General features: G+C 31.5%; 1 protein-coding gene across 2 annotated transcripts in view; it reads right to left on the reverse strand.

Moving 5' to 3' along the window:
- The window catches only part of LOC128998550 (serine/threonine-protein kinase BRSK2), a 41,551-nt gene that overhangs the window by 14,915 nt on the left and 7,574 nt on the right, over positions 1–19,062 (reverse strand). For both annotated transcript variants that reach the window (XM_054424736.1, XM_054424737.1), the window contains exons 2-8: positions 11,828–11,922; positions 11,396–11,481; positions 7,304–7,444; positions 4,462–4,612; positions 2,603–2,818; positions 1,995–2,194; positions 497–718 (exon numbers count right to left, since the gene is read on the reverse strand). In XM_054424736.1, the coding sequence (XP_054280711.1) occupies positions 497–718; positions 1,995–2,194; positions 2,603–2,818; positions 4,462–4,612; positions 7,304–7,444; positions 11,396–11,481; positions 11,828–11,922 (1,111 nt within the window). The remainder of the gene's footprint in view (positions 1–496; positions 719–1,994; positions 2,195–2,602; positions 2,819–4,461; positions 4,613–7,303; positions 7,445–11,395; positions 11,482–11,827; positions 11,923–19,062) is intronic.

The raw sequence follows: 19,062 nt of genomic DNA on the forward strand, positions 1-19,062 counted from the left end.
ATCATAGTAATGTTTATCTTTCAATCATGAAAACGACTTGAAAGACCTATGAAATGTAGTGCACTTGGCTCATTTATTCTGTTCTGGCATGTGTATTCTTTCATTCTTTGATGTGAGGGTTTATATAAGCTTTGGAAAAACTAGTAGCATTATGTGAAATAAAATTGGTATATTTAGGACAATTTCATAATCTTGTTTATGCGACAAAGATTGCTAAATCAAAATGCTCAACAGAGTTTTATGGAGGAGTTTTATGTTAGGATGCCAAAGTTGATAGATCCAGTTGTGCTGTCCCTGGTGATCACCTGCCATTCTATCTGCACATGAAAACATCTGCACTTTAGTTTCTCACTAAAGTTGTGATAACAGTGTTATATTGGCAGGCCAAACCAGTTGAACATATTAATTCGAAAAATGATTGATTTGTTTTATAATTTCCATATTATTCTCTATCTGTAGCGTTTGGTATGTTACAATTTGTTTGAGAAAAACTTACTGGAGATTTTGTCTTCTAGGAGTAACTGGGGAGCCTTCACTGATTTGTGCAAACTGCATTACATTAGTTCCATTGATAAGGCAAGTGTCTACTCTTTTACGTGGAGGATCACTGCTCTCGGCCCGGACACGGGCTGCGACTTGTTCTGTTTCATCCTCCACAGCTGGCCTTCTTCTTTTCCTCTCCAGCAATAAGAAATAAATCACCTTTTCTGTATTATGGCTGAAAAAAGAACATTATATGATCAACTGAGTCTTACATTGAGGATTATTGAAATAAATCCAGCTCAAAAATCACACTGCTGTCTTTACTTTCCTTGTGAAAACAGAATTTGGAATAGACATCGTCACATCCTTAATGATTTACATGGATTAATTTGCAAAATTAAATTGAGCACAACAAGAAAATACATGAAATGCCTCTAAAATCTAAAACTATAAGCTAGGCCAGATGACTTGATTAAAAAAATGTAAAACCCATCCAACTGATGAAATGCTTCCTAATGCAACATTTGAAAAGTTAATGGTAACTTGTTAAAAAGTTTTGCAACTAAATCTTTTCGTATGATCATGTATTTTTTTTTCCTCTGACAGAAAACTTATTTAATTTATTCTTGATAAAGATTAATAATTCAAAAATATACAAGTTTACAATAGTCAGAATCCCCATTGAAATGAAAAGTGGCCAATAATGGACTTACTCCTCCCAAGCTCTAAAATTGTTTTATTTTTTTTATTTGCATTCCAACCCCATAACCCCAATACCTGATAACGTTTTCAAAAAAGGCTAAATTCTATTTTCAAGTATTTATAACTTACAGTATTTATAATTTGACTGTTAAAAGAGGTATCCATATGATGCATTCAGCCACACAGACTGATCAAAGACCTTTCACCTCTTAAATTTTCAGCATTGTTATGTACTCAAATCGGTATGAAACTGGGACAGAGTAATTATAAATAATATCAACAAATTAAAGAAGCTACTAAATAATTGGGTATATCAGTTGAATTGGGTTTAACAATTGTGTATAATGTTGAAGCCACCCTTCACAGACATAAACACACTAAACTGTGTATGAAAAATAAGATCTACAAAATACTAGGGTTGTCCATATAGTAACAGATGCTTTGGCCTGGACCAGCAGTGGATGGGGCCATCTTGAGGTCATTCCTCATTGTTAGTATTGGTTTGGCTATTTTTAAATCAATACAACACTGCCTTTTTCGGTGTTCACTTCTTCCAACCCTACTTTGGCTTTTCATTCATTGGGCATTCTTCATAGTGAGCACCCTCACATTCTCATCATCCCTCTTATATAACCATTTAACTCTAATAAAATAAAATTGTCAAAAACAGCTGGGGGATTTTGATAAGGTAGCCAAAAGATGGTTGATTAAATTCACTAAGTGAGGTATGTAACAAAAAGAATCAATTACAAACAGAAATATACCCTTCTCAAACCATACAATAATTTAAATATCAAATTAAGACTTACTTAGGAGCTAGTAAGTCTTGAATTAGCCTGTCTCTATGTTTAAAGCAGCCTAGGCTAGTGATGGCCTGTAGAACATCTGTGTCCATTTCATCAACGGAGGGGATGATGTGAGTTTGAACCACTTCCATCATTGGCAACTCCAGCTCAAGCTCACCCTTGCCACCCGCAGTCACCCACGGGTGTCGGTTGATCTCTGCCAGCTGTGATCAACGAGATAGCAACAATTTACATATGGACCTAGCAGCATTTGATTATTGGAAGGTCAGTAACAAAGCTGTCATTTCAGTCAATCATCATTCAAACTTCATTTATTATGCCTTAAAATATGCTCCCCTAGTGTGGGCATCATATGAAGTCTAATCTTATAAAATCCTTTTTTATTAGCATCTATACAAAGATTTGATATTTTTTGTACCCTAACACTTACAACAAAGTGGTTATGGGTTAACACTTAATTGTTTTGGGTTTTAAGCATATAGAGATAGAAACCAGTATTCTAATGATCAGACTCTAATCTTTTTCACCGTCTTAGTAGCAAATAATGACTCAAGAAAATATTAGTGATTGCATCACAAAGAATTAAGAAAATAAATACTTTGAATACATACTGTAAGCCTTTTCTCAGGGTTCACTTCGATCATTCCACGCAACAGATTTTGACAATCTGGGGGTACAAAGTGTGGTATGTGAAAGACTCCTCGTTTCACTTTCTCTAGCAACTGGCGTAAGTTGTCATCATCAAAGGGCAGTGCCCCAACAAGAAGAGCATATAATATCACCCCACAGGACCAAACATCCGCTCTCCTGCCATCATATTTCTCCCCCTAAGACAAAAAAGATACGTAAAAATATAGAGTACAGGTGTTATAATATCAGGTAAATACTAGCGATGGATATTGTTTGAAGAAAGATTGGGTTATACAGACCACAAGTTACTGGACTACTGGCCTTTCTGTTTATTGTGACGCCTCCCAACAGAACACTTAGGCTGGTTACACATAAGGCATGTCACACATGAAACCAACCCATGTTATCAAATCAGAGTTTACACACTGCTTGCCACACACATGTCCGTGTGTCACCGGAGGTCGTTGGTTGGTGTTTAGTTGGTGCCGTGCTGGAGGTCAATATTTACCCAACGTTTACAAGAATTCCACCCAACTCTCTGCCCAAAAGCTGGTATGGAAAGAACATACAAATCTTAAAAGCTACCAATTGGTTTTGACATATAGAGTCAAAAGCTAAACCACTTTCAATGAATGAAGGAAATGGTAAGATATATTTACATTTTTATTGTGTAACTAAATTAAAATTAATATTAAGCAATTAAGATATTGCTTTGTCCTGAAATTGGCAATTTGATTGATCAAAAAATTACATCAAAAGTCTTTCAACATTAAATTGAAAGTTAAAATCATAATTTTGCAATAAAATCTGCATTTAGTCTCTTGCATGATTTCTCATTTGATCTAACTATGGCAAAAGCACAATAAGTTATATCGAAAGCGAAATATCTAGTATTCTAATAAGATAACAATAATAATAATAATGTCTTTATTGCTCTTTGACAACTATACATTGTATAGCAAACGTCAATCAATACAAAAAATGCAATAAAAATGATAAAATATAATCACTGTGTAAACTAAGGTCAGAAATTGGGTCTTTTATTTCTAAAATCGATATTATATATATCATCATTAAGATATGTCATTATTCCAAAACAATAATCTTCTACCTGCAATAAATCAATGTTTTAATTCCCAAGTAGTTGATATTTTAAATAAATTAATTTGAATAATTAATATTAATATTTAATATTATATTATAATAATATATAAAATTATTATTAAATATATAATATTATAATAATATTAATATATCGATAATATATAATAATAATATATAATATATTAATATTTAATATTATATTATAATAATATATAAAATTATTATTAAATATATAATATTATAATAATATTAATATATCGATAATATATAATAATAATATATAATATATTATAATATTTATTTATTCATTCATATTTATGAAATGTTTCAAAGCTAAATTTTATATTGAAAAACATAAATCAGAAATAAAATTACTGTGTGACCATGGATCGATGATAATGTGGCTAGTGTACTATGTTTTACAGAAAAGTTACAGATTATATTCCTAATGTATTTTTACGAGTATTTCAAGCTTAGCAGCAATCACAAAGCTTTAACCTGGTATGTTGGCTTTTTAGTGTAAAATTAAAAAATTAGCTACGTATAGGTGCCCACCACTAAATTTTATCAGCTCACTCAAAGATCAACTCTATCGGCTCAACTCTTGCTTTGCTGAGTACGTTCCACACATAAGCCCTTGCTCTTTGTTGACTGGCAAATAAAAGTTCAAAAAAGGCCACCAACTGCTTTTTGGAATCGTACAATATTTGATCTACAATATTATACAAACACTTACCCTTATCACTTCTGGACATGCATAGTGAGGCGACCCACAACTAGTTTCAAGCATGCTTCCCCCAGGCTGAAGGGACGCCATTCCAAAATCAGCTATTTTAATATTATTTTTCTCATCTAATAACAAATTTTCAGGCTTCAAGTCTCTATGACTGCAAAAGATACAAGAAATTAGTGGACTTAATGAATAATATTCTAATCATAAGTTAATTTAAAGTGAAATGAAATGAAATGGAAATGAAATGAAATGAAATGAAAAACGTTTATTTATCCCAAGAATATAAACTAAAACAGAGAGTAGCTATACAACTAACAGTACAATATTTCTAAAATAAAATAAAATTTGCCTTACTTATGGGATAGGCCTACATGGGCAGGTGCCTGTGCGTAGGCTGTTCTCTCATGCCAACACACGTATATTCACAATCATTTAAATTTAGTTAATTATGTTATTCTTTAAATTTTTTACTAAAACTTAAAACGGTGAAATTTAAATCGTCAACCTTTTGTAGCTTTAAAATTGTAATAACTTAATGTTCTTGCATAGAAATTATCCAAAAGTTTATTTAAGAGCTTCTGCATAAACTAATTACTTGAATCAAATATTGCTTATAATACAAAATACACATTAATAGCTAAGTAATGTAGTATAGCGTAGTTATGTTCCAACATTGCAGGTATGGTTACACTTATCCATTTGAAATTTATAATTTCATATTTTAATAGCCAAATAACAAAAAAAAATTGTTTTTACATTACAAGAGAAATAGTTTATTTCATTATTTTTCTTCCTCTAATGTTAATTGCAGTTATCATCTAAAGTTCCAGTTATTTGTAGTCAAGTTAAATATTTTTCCTACGAAGTATGTACCTATTTGTAATAATATTCTATTGTATTCTTGATTGGAATTTTATAAACTATCTAACTAGGCCCATTGAAAATATTAAAATTTCATTAAAAGTATTTTTTCTCCTTTTAATAATTTTTACGCTGTAATCATACAACTCATTTTGCAGTATTAATTAATTATATTATGATAAATGTTCTAAGATAAATTTAGTCCATAGTACAGTTTTTGAAATCTTTGAAATTGTGGAAGTTGTTATACTAAAGTAATTTTGCTCCTTTTAATCAGTTTTTTCTCCTATATTTTCAATTTTGAAGTTATCTATCATTGTACTTGTAAATTTTTATTACAGTGAAGGTTTTGTTTTGTTTTTGATAAGGCTACTTTATTTTGAAACAGCAACTTAATATTTTATTCTCATGCTAGATTTTAGTGGTATAGTATAATCACATATAATATAAACGTGTAATCACGTAATCAATATAACGTGTAAATCACGTATAATAAGTAAAAGTAAAATATTCATTTAATTTAATTAACACACTCATAACATCTAATAAGGGGGTATTTATGTCTAATAAGAATAACTTAGATAATGGTACAATGTTTACACTTTATTATTGGACAGTGTAAAAAATAGCATTGCTTCATTCATGATAAAACTATAATTTTAACCCCCCTAAAATATCATATTATTATGAGAAATATATAAGTGTATGGGGGTAATAGGATTTATTTTTCATCGATAAAACAAAATAAAAATATCCACCTTTGAAAGGTTTAACAAATCTAATTTTCTTGAAGCAGCACCTAGGAGTACTTTAATTTGTTTAGAGATGAATTATTAATTATTCCATATGTCTCAATACAGTAATGGAAATAATAAGTGGGAGGCTATGAGTGGTTAAGACGAGACAAGGGTGGCACATGTGGGGAAAGGGGGGGGGGGGTTCATTGCAATTGACACACTTTGCTTACAGTTATGACTCGCAACATCAAGAAGTATGTTTGGATTTTTTAATTTGCCAAATAAAATGTTCAACTGCTATATTTGTTTGAGAAAAATGATATCTACCTCTATAAAATATATAGTTAACTGGAACAAAACAGAGCTAGACAGCGATGTTCTCTTGACTAAAATATAAAACTAGTATAATAATATATAAAACACCATGTCAGCAAGGACCTCAGTAGCGATGTGTAGACTTAAAGTTGGAACACATGAAAACTTAAGTAATCGGAAGTAATCTGAAGTAAAGCCAGTTAAAATTTAACAGTTTATTTTAGACTATTAGAGTACCGTATTGTTGTTTGTCTTTTAGACAATTGTTATTCAAAATATTATTGTTGTAAACATTTTGATAAGAAAGAAATTGTTTTACAATCATAAATGGTTTTAGAACAAATTGGTTAATTTCAAACTCTCTGACTAAATTTTTCAACCAGATCTCAGATGCTCTTGATGAGTTACAAAATAATACTGGATTATCTTGTGACCCATCCAGGGCAATTGATTGTGTATACAACAAACTTAATGCTTACAATTAAAGGAAATTGGGGTCAAAGATGAGTTTAAAGAAATTGGGAACCATCTGACAAAAATAGGTGCAGTCATTTTCAAAAATAATAAAAACTTTTTGTATGAACAAAATGGTATATGGTGTTCTTCAAGGTTTCAACTTGAAACATGTATTATAAATATTTATTAAATACATTGACTCTCATATAATCAACATTTTATAAATAATCTTTTCTTTATAAATAGGTGACACATATATTATACAGTAACTAGAAAAATATCAAAAGTATCTAATGGTAATCTGAAAGCTATGTTTTTACATTAAAGCATGGTACTGATAGATGGTGTGGTATTCATCAGAAATAAAGAAAGTTTACTCTTCACAAGATTACTTTATTTGTACACTATAAAGTAGTGGCTGACCTCAAATGAGCACAAAAATATATTCTATAAAAAATACAGTTTGAGATACTCACCAAATTGAATGACTATGACAAAAATCTAGGGCGGATATAATTTGTCTGAAAAACCTCCTTGCTTCTTTAGGCGTTAACCTTCCTTTTTTAACTAAATAATCAAAGAGCTCCCCTCCAGACACGTGTTCTAGCACCAAATACCTGGGATAAAACAAATTAAATAAAATATGTTTTTAGAACTAAAATTTCACTTGTTCTAAGATTAATGATTTCCCACGAATGGGAGTAACAATGATGATGACCCCATGGCCCATGATCCCGGGAAAGGTTCACAATTTTACTGTAATCACTGGGGAAGGCCATCAAACTGGGTTGCAGCCACCGTGTCACAGCCACCAGAACTGTAAAATTGCATTGTGTCTTATGGAGCCCTTCACAATATCGGGTCGCAGGAACCCACCTCGGTGGCAGCGACCCAGTCGCCGATGAACTGCATCGCTGGTCGGTGGCTGCCACCATGCTTTTTCACTGACTCAACTCGTAGCGGGCCATTGCAGTATGTACATAGCCACATTGGGTGGCTGCGACCTAGCTCTGGGTGATGCGAGCGCAGCTTGTTTTATCGTCTAACTGCTTTCTCTGTACCCTACACCTGTCTGTTCACCCGTGAGGTCCACTTGTTTGAAGCTGCACACGAACATGTGATACTTTCTTAGTTCGCGACTGTTTTTTTTTTGTTTTTTTTTTAGATAATAGCCCTACAGTAGACTCCCTCTTATCCGGACATCGGTTTAACCGGACTACACTCGGCGGAAATGACATCTCTTTAACCGGACTATTTTTATCAGCACATTGGTTTAACCGGACTAGATCGGCAGGAAGTGGGTAGTACTGAAACGACTGTTCTCGTGGGAAAGATTTGAGACCAGTGATCACGTGTCTAAATACAATGCTCTCATAAATTTAAGTCGAATATCACAGTAAACAGACCGTTATTACGAGTTTTTGGGGACGTCGGTTTAACCGGAAAACCCATTATCCGGACTGGCCTTGGTCCCGAGGAGTCCGGATAAGAGGGAGTCTACTGTATCTATATTGCATTGTTTGGATTAAATTTAATTGCTTGTAAACAATGATATAGATATGAATAGAACAATACATTTCTGGATAATGAAAGTTTATTGTAAGCAGTAGGTAGGCCTACTGAATCTGGTAGTAAACCAAAGAAGAAAGGAAAAGTCTCAAACGAATAAAAAAGTGAGACAAGACGATTTCTCCTTGGAGAATGAATTATATGACACGAAAAAGAGTAACTTTTTAGCGAGACGGTCACAGCCACCTTGTGGTTTTAAAACAATTTTATTTATTATTTTAATTTTAATTTGTCATGTATCATATTAATATTGCACTGTATGTTTTACTTTATTTGAGCTGAAAAGCTATTAATTGATGGTATGTTACGTCATGCATGATAATGATGAGTATTTTAGTTAGTTTTATTCAATCCTGTACTGATATGAATAAAGTTATATTAATTGAATTGAATTGATAGTTATTTTAGGAAATATTTAGAGATTTACAAACCTATTACAGGAGTGTTTATTTTGGTTCCATTTATTTTTCAAACAGTGCTAAAGTTTTAAAACTGAAAGGTGTGTATGCCTGAGGAGGTATTGCATGTATGCAAGATGTTCTCTCTGTTTCGATGCACGATACAAGATAGATCACATTCCTAACTAGCCAATCTGAGATCATGATTAATCTTTTTCAATGATTTACACTGACCAAGTACACTTAAAATGTCTGATTACAGAACATATAAGTTATGATTTAAAGTGAAAAATGTTGGTTATGGTTAAGAATTTGTTTTGGGATGAGAGATAAAATTTTTAGAATATTTAAAAAGAAGTGTTGTGGAATAAACTAAGTCTAAAATAATACAGGGTGGCTGAAAAGTAACTTGCACCCCCCCTTAACTTTTCAACCATTTGAGATATTTGAAATCTGTTTGCGGCAACCTTCTTAAATATGAGGAGCTACAATAATTATGGTCAATTGAGAAAATTTTGCCCTTAGTGGGGGTAGGGGGTAGCTCAAAATTTTCAAATGACAAGTATAGTCGAGTTTGGTATCATTTTACAGGTCTTGAGGAAACATAACTTTTGCCTGTATAAATAAATAATATTTCATTTCATTTCATAAAAATTGACATAAAGAAAACCAAAATCGGCCCATTAATAACAAAATGGCACCCTAAAACGTTTCAAATCCAAATAACCTTGAGGGTGGCTGAAAATTAATTTGCACCCCCTTTAACTTTTTACTATTTGAGATATTTGAAATCGGTTTGCGGCAACTTTGCATGTGAAGGGCTTCAATAATTATGGTCAGTTTTGAAAATTTTGCTTTTGTTGGGGGTAGGGGGTAGCTCAAAATTTTCAAATGATAGGTATAGTCGAGTTTGGTATCATTTTACAGGGCTTGACAAAACATAAACATTAACATAAAGAAAAATAGAAATCGGACCAATAATAACAAAATGGCAGCTAAAAATGATTAACACAATGGTCATTAAAAGTAATTTTGAACTGTCATGTTGTTGTTAATGCTCCGATTTCTATTTTCTTTATTATAATCTTTATGTTTCGTCAAGACCTGTAAAATGATACCAAACTCGACTATACTTGCTGTTTGAAATTTTTGAGCTACCCCCTACCCCCCACTACCCCTAAGGGCAAAATTTTCAAAATTAATCATAATTATTGTAGCCCCTCATATTTAAGAAGTTTGCCGCAAACAGATTTCTAATATCTCAAATGGTTGAAAAGTTAAGGGGGGTGCAAGTTACTTTTCAGCCACCCTGTATAGTGATTGTTTTAATCTATTGTGTTAGGAATAACTCTACAAAATACCAGAAGAACAGATTCTTGGATTTTGTACTTTGATAAAACTTGTCATCTTAACAAGGGTGTGTAAAGGGTGATTCTGTTAGGTTGCCATCTAAATATTGAATTCTACCTACATTGAAGTTTACTTTTAGCGAATTTCTTATATAGGGAATAAGATATTTTGGTTTATGTCTATCAAAATAAATTTAATAAATAATATCCATCAAATAACGCAGCCACACAGATTTCAGCCCTTTTAGTGTTTTAAACTACTTTCTCTTTTAATTATTCTCTTGTTGAAATTCAGGGATAACTCTGTAAATCTATTACATAATTTCTTAAATTATTGAGGGGAGTGAGCTGTTTTAGTGGTTAGAGCGTGAGACTTCGGTCCGTGAGGTTTCGGGTTCCAATCCCGCCAAATCACCAATGGATTTTATCTAAGTAATAATGCCACAATCCCTAGTTCTAGCCTGAAGTAATGTGAACAACAATCCCGGGCTCGTGCTTAGCGTCCTAGGACAAAAAAAAGTCATAAGTTGAGTTAGGCTGGTTTGACTCATCCAGTGGTATGTTGCCGCATGATCTTGCTGGCCAATTTTGATCACTAAAACAATATATTAAGTGACCAGGAAACTTTTTGTGAAGCAAAGCTTGCTGTTGAATATTTTGTCACTGATACACCACTCCGAGGATGTATTGGTCTTTGGACATCTAACACTGAATTAAGACAAAGTTTCCCTCTTGGAAATGGTTTTAAACCCCTTTGTCTTTTAATAACGCTGGTTCCATAACAACAAAATATGTTGCTTAACAACAATGCCGAATTACAAAAATCAGCCGTTTCTATGGCATACAAAAATGGTGCTACCAACTCAAAATTGTAACCTCCTACCTGAAAATACCCTAAGAGTATACACATGCTAACAACAAATAACATTTAGTTCCTTTTTAATAGGATCATAAACATAAAAATGTTCAAGTATTATATTAGTTATCTTCTACAATGTATTGAAAATTTAAAAGGAAAGCAAAATAATTTGTCATTGAAGATGAAAAATCAACCGACTACAGTCAATTTCACAGATACGAGTAGTATCTTGAGACTTGAGACGTCCTATCACTTTTGCTAAAGTCACAAAAAAATTTCAATCATGACAGACTATATAAAATCAGGGACCCAGCGCAGGTCACATATGGAATAACCATGTGAGATAAATAATTGCCACAGTAATTTAAAAAATACTTAAGCTATTATACTTACAAATATTTTTTATTTTCATACACATCTGACAACCCTAGGACATGTGGATGATCTATAAGTTTCATGATAGCAATTTCTCGCTCAACCTTAAACAGAAAAAGTCAAATTACGTATGGATGGAAGGAAGATGAAGGACATTTCTTAGCAAATAATGACTATATTTACTTATCTAAGGTTCAATATGGTAAAATACTAAATGTGTTCTGCTACAAATGGTTGGACTATTACCACACAGCAGTGCTGATTTATAGGATTTTCAGTAGACAATAAATCTCATCTGTTCCAAGTGAATTAACCTTCACTTAAATGATGTCTGTATTGGAAACACATTTGAAATCCTCTATTATGTCACATATCAATTTTTAGTTTGCACATTACTGATCATGAAACAAATTTAAGGTATAAAGTTGAACCATATGACTGCTAGCTTACCTTCATAAGCACCGATTCACTTAGTTTCTCACGATTAATAATTTTGATTGCAACTTTTTTTCCTGTGACACAGTGGATGCCCAATTTAACTAGTCCTGAAACAAAAATTATTGTGAATAGCCAATATACCAAAGAGAATATATATAGTTTCACAAACTTTCATTCCCTTACAGTAACAAGTGTTTTTGTCATTTCTTTTTGTGAAACCAAAAGTAAGTCTTAAGACAGAAATAAAATAATCGTCCATGGTTTATAAATGTTAAATTTCTTCATGCACAACAATGTTGCACCCTTATGGGTATTGCAAATTTAATACTGTCAATGCACAAATTAAATAACTGTTTCAGCACTTGTGTGGTAACAAAAATACTCCCCCACAGCAAACCTACAGACCATGTGAATTTCCATTTGTCTGATTGGATTTTAACTAAAATATGACCTTAAATAGGAAAAGTGGTTTTTCAAATTTTAATATTATAGTACAAAATAAATAAATTTGAATAAAATACAATATATATGTGTGTATCAATTGTATATCCTATTTATACAATATTGTATATCCATAAACAATCAAACCACAACCGTTTACTTTTTCTCCATAATTATAACATGGGAATTTTAAGTTTAGAATATTAAGATTTTTCTCGGTCATTTTAGCGAATTTCCCTATAGGGAAGTAGCTATTACCGTAGGTGGCACGGTAAGACCTAGACCCGGGACCGATTTACTTTTTCATTTTGATGTCCCCAAAGGCCAAAAACACCATTCGTTCAAATTTTTATATATGTATATATATATATATATATATAGACTTATATATATATAAGTCCGTGAACGCGATAACTTGAGTAATTTTTGTCCGATTTTGATGAAATTTGGTTTAAAGGTGTAAAGCGGGATAAACTTGAATGAGTTCGCGAACCAGCATGATCGGACCATGGGAACGGGGCTTTACGGGGGGTTTTATGGGGTAAAAATTGGTTTTTCTCACTTTTGACCCTCAAAACACAAAACTTCCCAATTTCTCTTTAGACCTTTTTAAAGAGCTTAAAAAAACAATTAATTTAGTATATAAAAGTATTTTTGTTCGGTTAATAGTAACGGAGAAAATTAAAAAAATTGTAAATTTAAAATTCCCATGTTATTCTTATAGAGAATATTGTAAAATGTTGTAGTTTGCTTGTTTATGGATATATTTTGTATTATGATCAAATTTATTTATTTTGTACTAAGCTATCAATATTTTACAAAAAAACACACTTTATTAGTTTCCTTGTAGCAGCAAACCTAGGTACTCGTTAAACCTAATGTTATTAAAATATATTTAATTGAAAATCAATTAAGACAAATGGAAATTCGCTTAGTCAGCAGGTTTGCTGCGGCGGGGGTATTTATTGTACAACAATGTTTCAATGTACAAATTAATTGTTGTTTTTTTTAGCTCTACCTACAAGATTGCTTCAATAAATGTTGGGTATTTTCATAGACAGTGGAAATTTAAAAAACACTATTTTTGCAAAAAAAATTCAAAACCCCATAACACCCTGTTCTCATCACCCGATCTTGATGATTCGCAAACTCATTCAAGTTTATTTAATACACATGCATACTAAATTGGGGAGATATTTTACCTAGTGATTCCTTGAGTCAAAATAAAGAGAAAATCAAGAATAACATTTATTTCTAAAATTGCTCCGTTATCCAGATATCTGCCATTTTGTATTTTTTACATAAAAATTTTTTGTTTGAATGTTTTAAAACAATCTTTTGAAACTTGTTATGTATACTAAGGTAGAAGATACCCATGTTATAAAAAAATCCATCTTGATTGGACATAAAATTTTAAAATGGTGGCCATTTTAATTTTGTAAACTTAAATTACTGGCTGATATTATGACAAAATGAAATGGGTTCTTTTATTTGGTATTTTTAATTCCCAATCAAGCAATACCAAGTTCAAAAAGATCAAATAAGAAATAGCTGAAATATTAAGATGTTTAGTTGCCGGTGTATAATGGGGCAAACCTGACTAGTTTAGCCTTATTCTATCCCATTTTACAACTAAAAATCGTAATATTTCAGCTATTTCTTATTTGATCTTTTTGAACTTGATATCGTTTGATAGGGAATAAAAAATGCTAAATAAAAGTAGAATTTTCATTTTTTCATAATATATGCCATTTTGTAGTAATTTAAATTTTGAAAATTAAAATGACCGCCATTTTGTAATTTTATGTCGAATCAAGATGGATTTTTTTCCTAAAATGGGTCACTTTTACCATAACATACATACCAATTTTCATAAAGATCGGTTGAAAAAAATCAAAGATAAAAATGTATATTTAAAAGATAAAAATGGAGGATATCTGGTTAATGAAGTGATTTTGGAAAAATTGTTATTTTTTATTTTCTCTTTATTTTGACCCAAGGAATCAATAGATAAAATATGTCCCCACCTTTATTGAGCACCCTGTATAAAAATTTGAACGAATGGTGTGTTGGGCCTCTGGGGACATAGAAACTAAAATGTTAAATCAATCATGGGTCTAATGGGTCTACTTTATCTAAATGTATTATAGAAACTGTCCCTGATGAGACTGTGGCCAATGTGAATATTTAAAAATCTCTAATTTTTATGAAAGGTTCTAAATAAAATCGATGTTCTAGTTTCTATGAAGAGGTATTTTTCAAAATATATCTCATATATTGTATTTCATAAGTAAATTACGAGACTATGTTACTACTACACCAAGAAACTGAAAATGTTTCTTAGAAATGAAAAAAAATATTGTCAACTGCGTTTAAAAAATCTCCAAAATCTAAATCGGAAATCTAAGTGTATTGTGAAAAATATTTTGCTAAAAGTTATTAATTTCCAAGAATATCTAATCATTGTAGGACTCTTCTGAGATGGTTATAAATTAATTGACAACAAAAATTAATACACGAAAGTTTTTTTTTAATAACAAATTAGTTACGACTTATTTTTAACAGCTTAGCAAATTATAAACATTTGCAAACAGATAAGCTATTTTAACAAAGTGAGATTATTAATTAATTAGTTATTATAATTAATTAATTAGTTCACTAAGAATTCTAAAAATCACAAGCCATGGAAAATTAGCGTTATTTTCTTTACTATTAAAGAAACTCTTTCCATTATTAAGAGATTTCAATTTTGAAAATATGTTTTCATAAAATTATATTCATTTTAAAGTGTAATATTAGAAATATTTTAACATCCTTGAAATATATTGGCTTGAACAAAAATGTCACACACAATTTAGTTTTAAATCAAAAAGAAAATTTTATTACTTGTAATAAACTAATTAAAAAAATTAATGTTCTTATAGAGTAATATTTAATAGGGTTAGTTTGAGAGTTGATGAAAAAGCTTTATTAGGAAAGGAGTGATCCTATTGAAATTGGGATCCAACAATCAAACAACTGAATCCATACCCAGACAAATTGTGTAATGAGCTGTCTATTTTAGGAGCTCTCTGACCAGAGTACCTGTATCACTGAATTGGCTTACTGTTTCCGCAAAACTGATCCCTTTTCTGAATTTACTTTCCTAGTGGAAACAAGATATCCTTAAGTAGTTTGTTCTTTACATAAATATACGTTACCGTACATGATGTAAATGGCAAGCAAAAGAGTGAAATAAGGATATTATTGTTTTGGTTTTTTTTTTTTCATTTCAATCCAACAACTTTCACTATTTCGGTTTAATACTAGTAAAAATACCACAAATTTATTTTAGCTCACAATTATAATTTAATTATTAGGTACAATACTTAGTGATCAAACAAATTAACTAACTAAAGTGGTTTTACTACTCTTGATTTCCTACACAATGAACGAAAACGATTGTTGAATTTACCTTATCCTCATGAACGGGTTATAAGTCTATTTTAAGCTAAATTCAGGAAAAGGTTGTATTTCTTTAAACTGCAATTTCAAACTAAGTAATTTCTACATATATCAGCACATTTCATTGATTTAATAATACAGAAATAGTAAATGAGCGAAGTATGTGTTCAAGAACTATTTTTTCATTTTTTTTATTGTTGATTAACGCAGCCATAGCTAATGATCAGAATCGAAATATAGCTAATTAACTCATTGGTTGATCAGGAGGGTTGGTTTACTTGATTACTGATGTAATCTATCATATGACACATGATACATAAAATAATTTGATGATGACTAATTTCAAATTAATATTCTGACAACCATCAAAAGTAATGTAATGCAGTAAGAATAAAAGCATCGTCAGTTTATACTGTGTTCATAAAATATTATAGATAACACGAGCATTTGTTTGTATTTTTACTGCTAAGTATAGAACACATATTACAAAATAATTACTATACTTAGCAATCCATGTCCATTTTGTTACATTTAGCAATTACTCTTTACATTTTGCTACTCCACTCATTTCTCGCTATATAAATAAATTCCTTAATGAATCTTGAGTTTGTTTTGATACCTATGTACCATTTTTGAATTCAGTGAATATAATTTGTAATGTCAAAGCCTAAGTTAAAGCTATAAGTTTTTTGTGTGGCCTGCAATGTTTCAAAGATACGTTGGTTACAATTTTTTTTACTCAAAAACAAACTGTTCCTAAGATATATCAGGAGGGAACATGAAAATTATAAAAATAATACTAGTTAATTTTAATAGTTAAGATGGCTTGGCATAAAAATTTGTTGGCGAATAAAGCCAAGGCATAAGAAAAATCTTAGTAAGTGAATCTAGTAAGTGAAGTAGGCCTAATATTAAATGTAAAATATATTTTTCACATATTATGTTGGGTGTTTTGTACATTTTATGTTATGTAGATAATACTTTTTTAGCATTTCAAAAATGTTACTAGCCTTTTGACTTGATGCCATTTCCTTAGGCATTTCAATAAAGAATCAATCCAGAACAATGTAACGTGGTTGATATCCCTGGAGCTAATTGGAAAGCTTTCCACCCAGCACGGTAGCCGTAGAGTTTGTTATTTTGGAAATACGAGGATCGCAGAAATTATGTCTCCCGAAAAGGCTTCAGATATCAAATAAATCTACGGAAAATTAATTCTGGCCCTAGGAGTATAGCTAGGGCTATTGAGCGTTCAACCAGTGATACTGTTTAAGCTACTAGACGACAGAGTAAAAATGTCTAGATTCGTTTTAAGTTAATGATGAAAATACCACAAAGGCCACAGAGAAACCAATGGTTGGAAAATCAATCATACAATTATTACTAAGCGAGGAGGCAGTGATCACTGATCACGATCATACATAACATGACACGTACTGTTCGTCAGTGCATATCGCGCATGGACAGAAATAGTGCAAAACTGAATATCAAACCCAACGTCTACGAAATATTTTGGACGTTTTTAGGTGGACACTTCATTGGTAAACGTTTGGACTAACAGTTTCTTTTTTTATCAATAACTCACGACAGAGGTGCGATGAAACATTAACACAGAATCGTCCTGCATATGAATTCTGACGTTTCGCGAGAACCCAAAACGTGCTTCATCAGGGTGAAAGCTTGTTTGTACTAACTTACATAGTCGTATTTAGAGTTCAGGAGAAATCATGAATTTTTGCCGCCCTGAAGATCCGCGATGTTTTTCACGTCTCGCGAAACGTTGGAATTAATTGTTAAATGGAATTAAATGTAGGGTGTTTCTGTGTTATCATGTCATTGTACCTGACGAATCATCAATGTAAAACGGCCAAAAATAACGTGAGAGGCACAACATGTTTAACGAGTCGTTTTTTTTCTGTTTGAAGTTATTTCAAAATATAGATTGACACTTTACAATATTGTACCTTACACATCCTATTTATAACAGTAAATTTAACTTCATATTTTGAGTTGTTTTGTCTCCTGGATCACAGAACAAATTATAAAAGGTATAAAATTACCTGAGTACTGCCAGAGTGATCCTGTTAGTCCTTACGGATCCGGTAACGTGGTGGTATGATCCTTACTCTGGCAGTACTCAGGTAATTTTATACCTTTTATAGTAAATTTAATCTTGCTTTTTAAGAAACACTAATGAAGATTATGTCTATTATAATTGTGATTGTTTGTCATATTAGTTCAGACAAAGATGCTGGTTTGTAAACTGAATGTTGTGAACTATACTCACTTCGTCGAATTCTTATTTCGAACCGATTCATTCTTTCCCGAGCTGGAGTATCACTTAATTGCGTATTTTGCCGTGCTTAGGCACCAACGTTGTAAAGAGTCAGAACTCTACTATGCACAGCTTCCAATTAAGCGTAGTGTTTAAAGACGCTATTGATTGAAAACGCGTGTTTTAGTCTTTAGATGGTTACAAGTATTAATTGAATAAACAGAAATAGACGAGCCTATTAATAATGATTATGAGCTCTTTGTAAAATATTGTTGGAAAATAACCAACAAATGAAGCGTTAAAGTAGCTCATTATTATTTAAATTACGGATTATTAACTTGCTCAATGTCAAATGCCCACAATGATGTTGCCGGTTGCCGGTTGCCTCATTATGAAAATATGAATATGCGCAATATGAATTTTCAATCTTCCTCATAATCCGAATCACCACGTTGTTGACGCTATTGTATTCCTTTGAGAAATCACTTATAAAGAGAATTGTCGGTCATCTATAGTTAATAAAGGCTACAGATACTTGTTAAAGTTTACTGTACAGTTATTTTAAAACTAATGGGTAGATTTTACCTACTTCGATTATATGCGGATAGTAATTATGTAATAAAAAAATCAATGTGTCATATAGGCGAAAGAATAGAATCGTATAATGATAGTTGTTGCGAAGACAATTGAATGGCTTGGGAAAGGATATTGACCATTGTGATGAGGTAATATCAAAATAAATCGTTCAACGAGAAATTGCGTTTGGAATATAATACTTTCAGACTCTTTGAACACTCATATGTAGGCGGATGTATATAAACTATGGTGGTTTTCACAATAAGACCTCAAAAGGAGGTCTAATACAGACAAATGGAGTTTGAAAAAGCCACCTTTGTTCATACTGTTTTTGCGATAAAATTTGCTAGAGTACACTCAGATATTTTATTCTTTGCCTTTGCTATTTTAACTCAATTTTGCTACCAACAACAATTCCAAAACGCACATACGCTTATTGCCTATCCGTTTCGATATTTTTCTGCCGTTTGTGTTATTTTATTACTATCTAATGCACATTCTAAGGTTGATC

This window comes from Macrosteles quadrilineatus, unplaced genomic scaffold, assembly GCF_028750875.1.
Source record: "Macrosteles quadrilineatus isolate MER2022 unplaced genomic scaffold, UCM_ALF_1.0 Scaffold_7__1_contigs__length_78375512, whole genome shotgun sequence".
Taxonomy (NCBI): Eukaryota; Metazoa; Arthropoda; class Insecta; order Hemiptera; family Cicadellidae; genus Macrosteles; species Macrosteles quadrilineatus.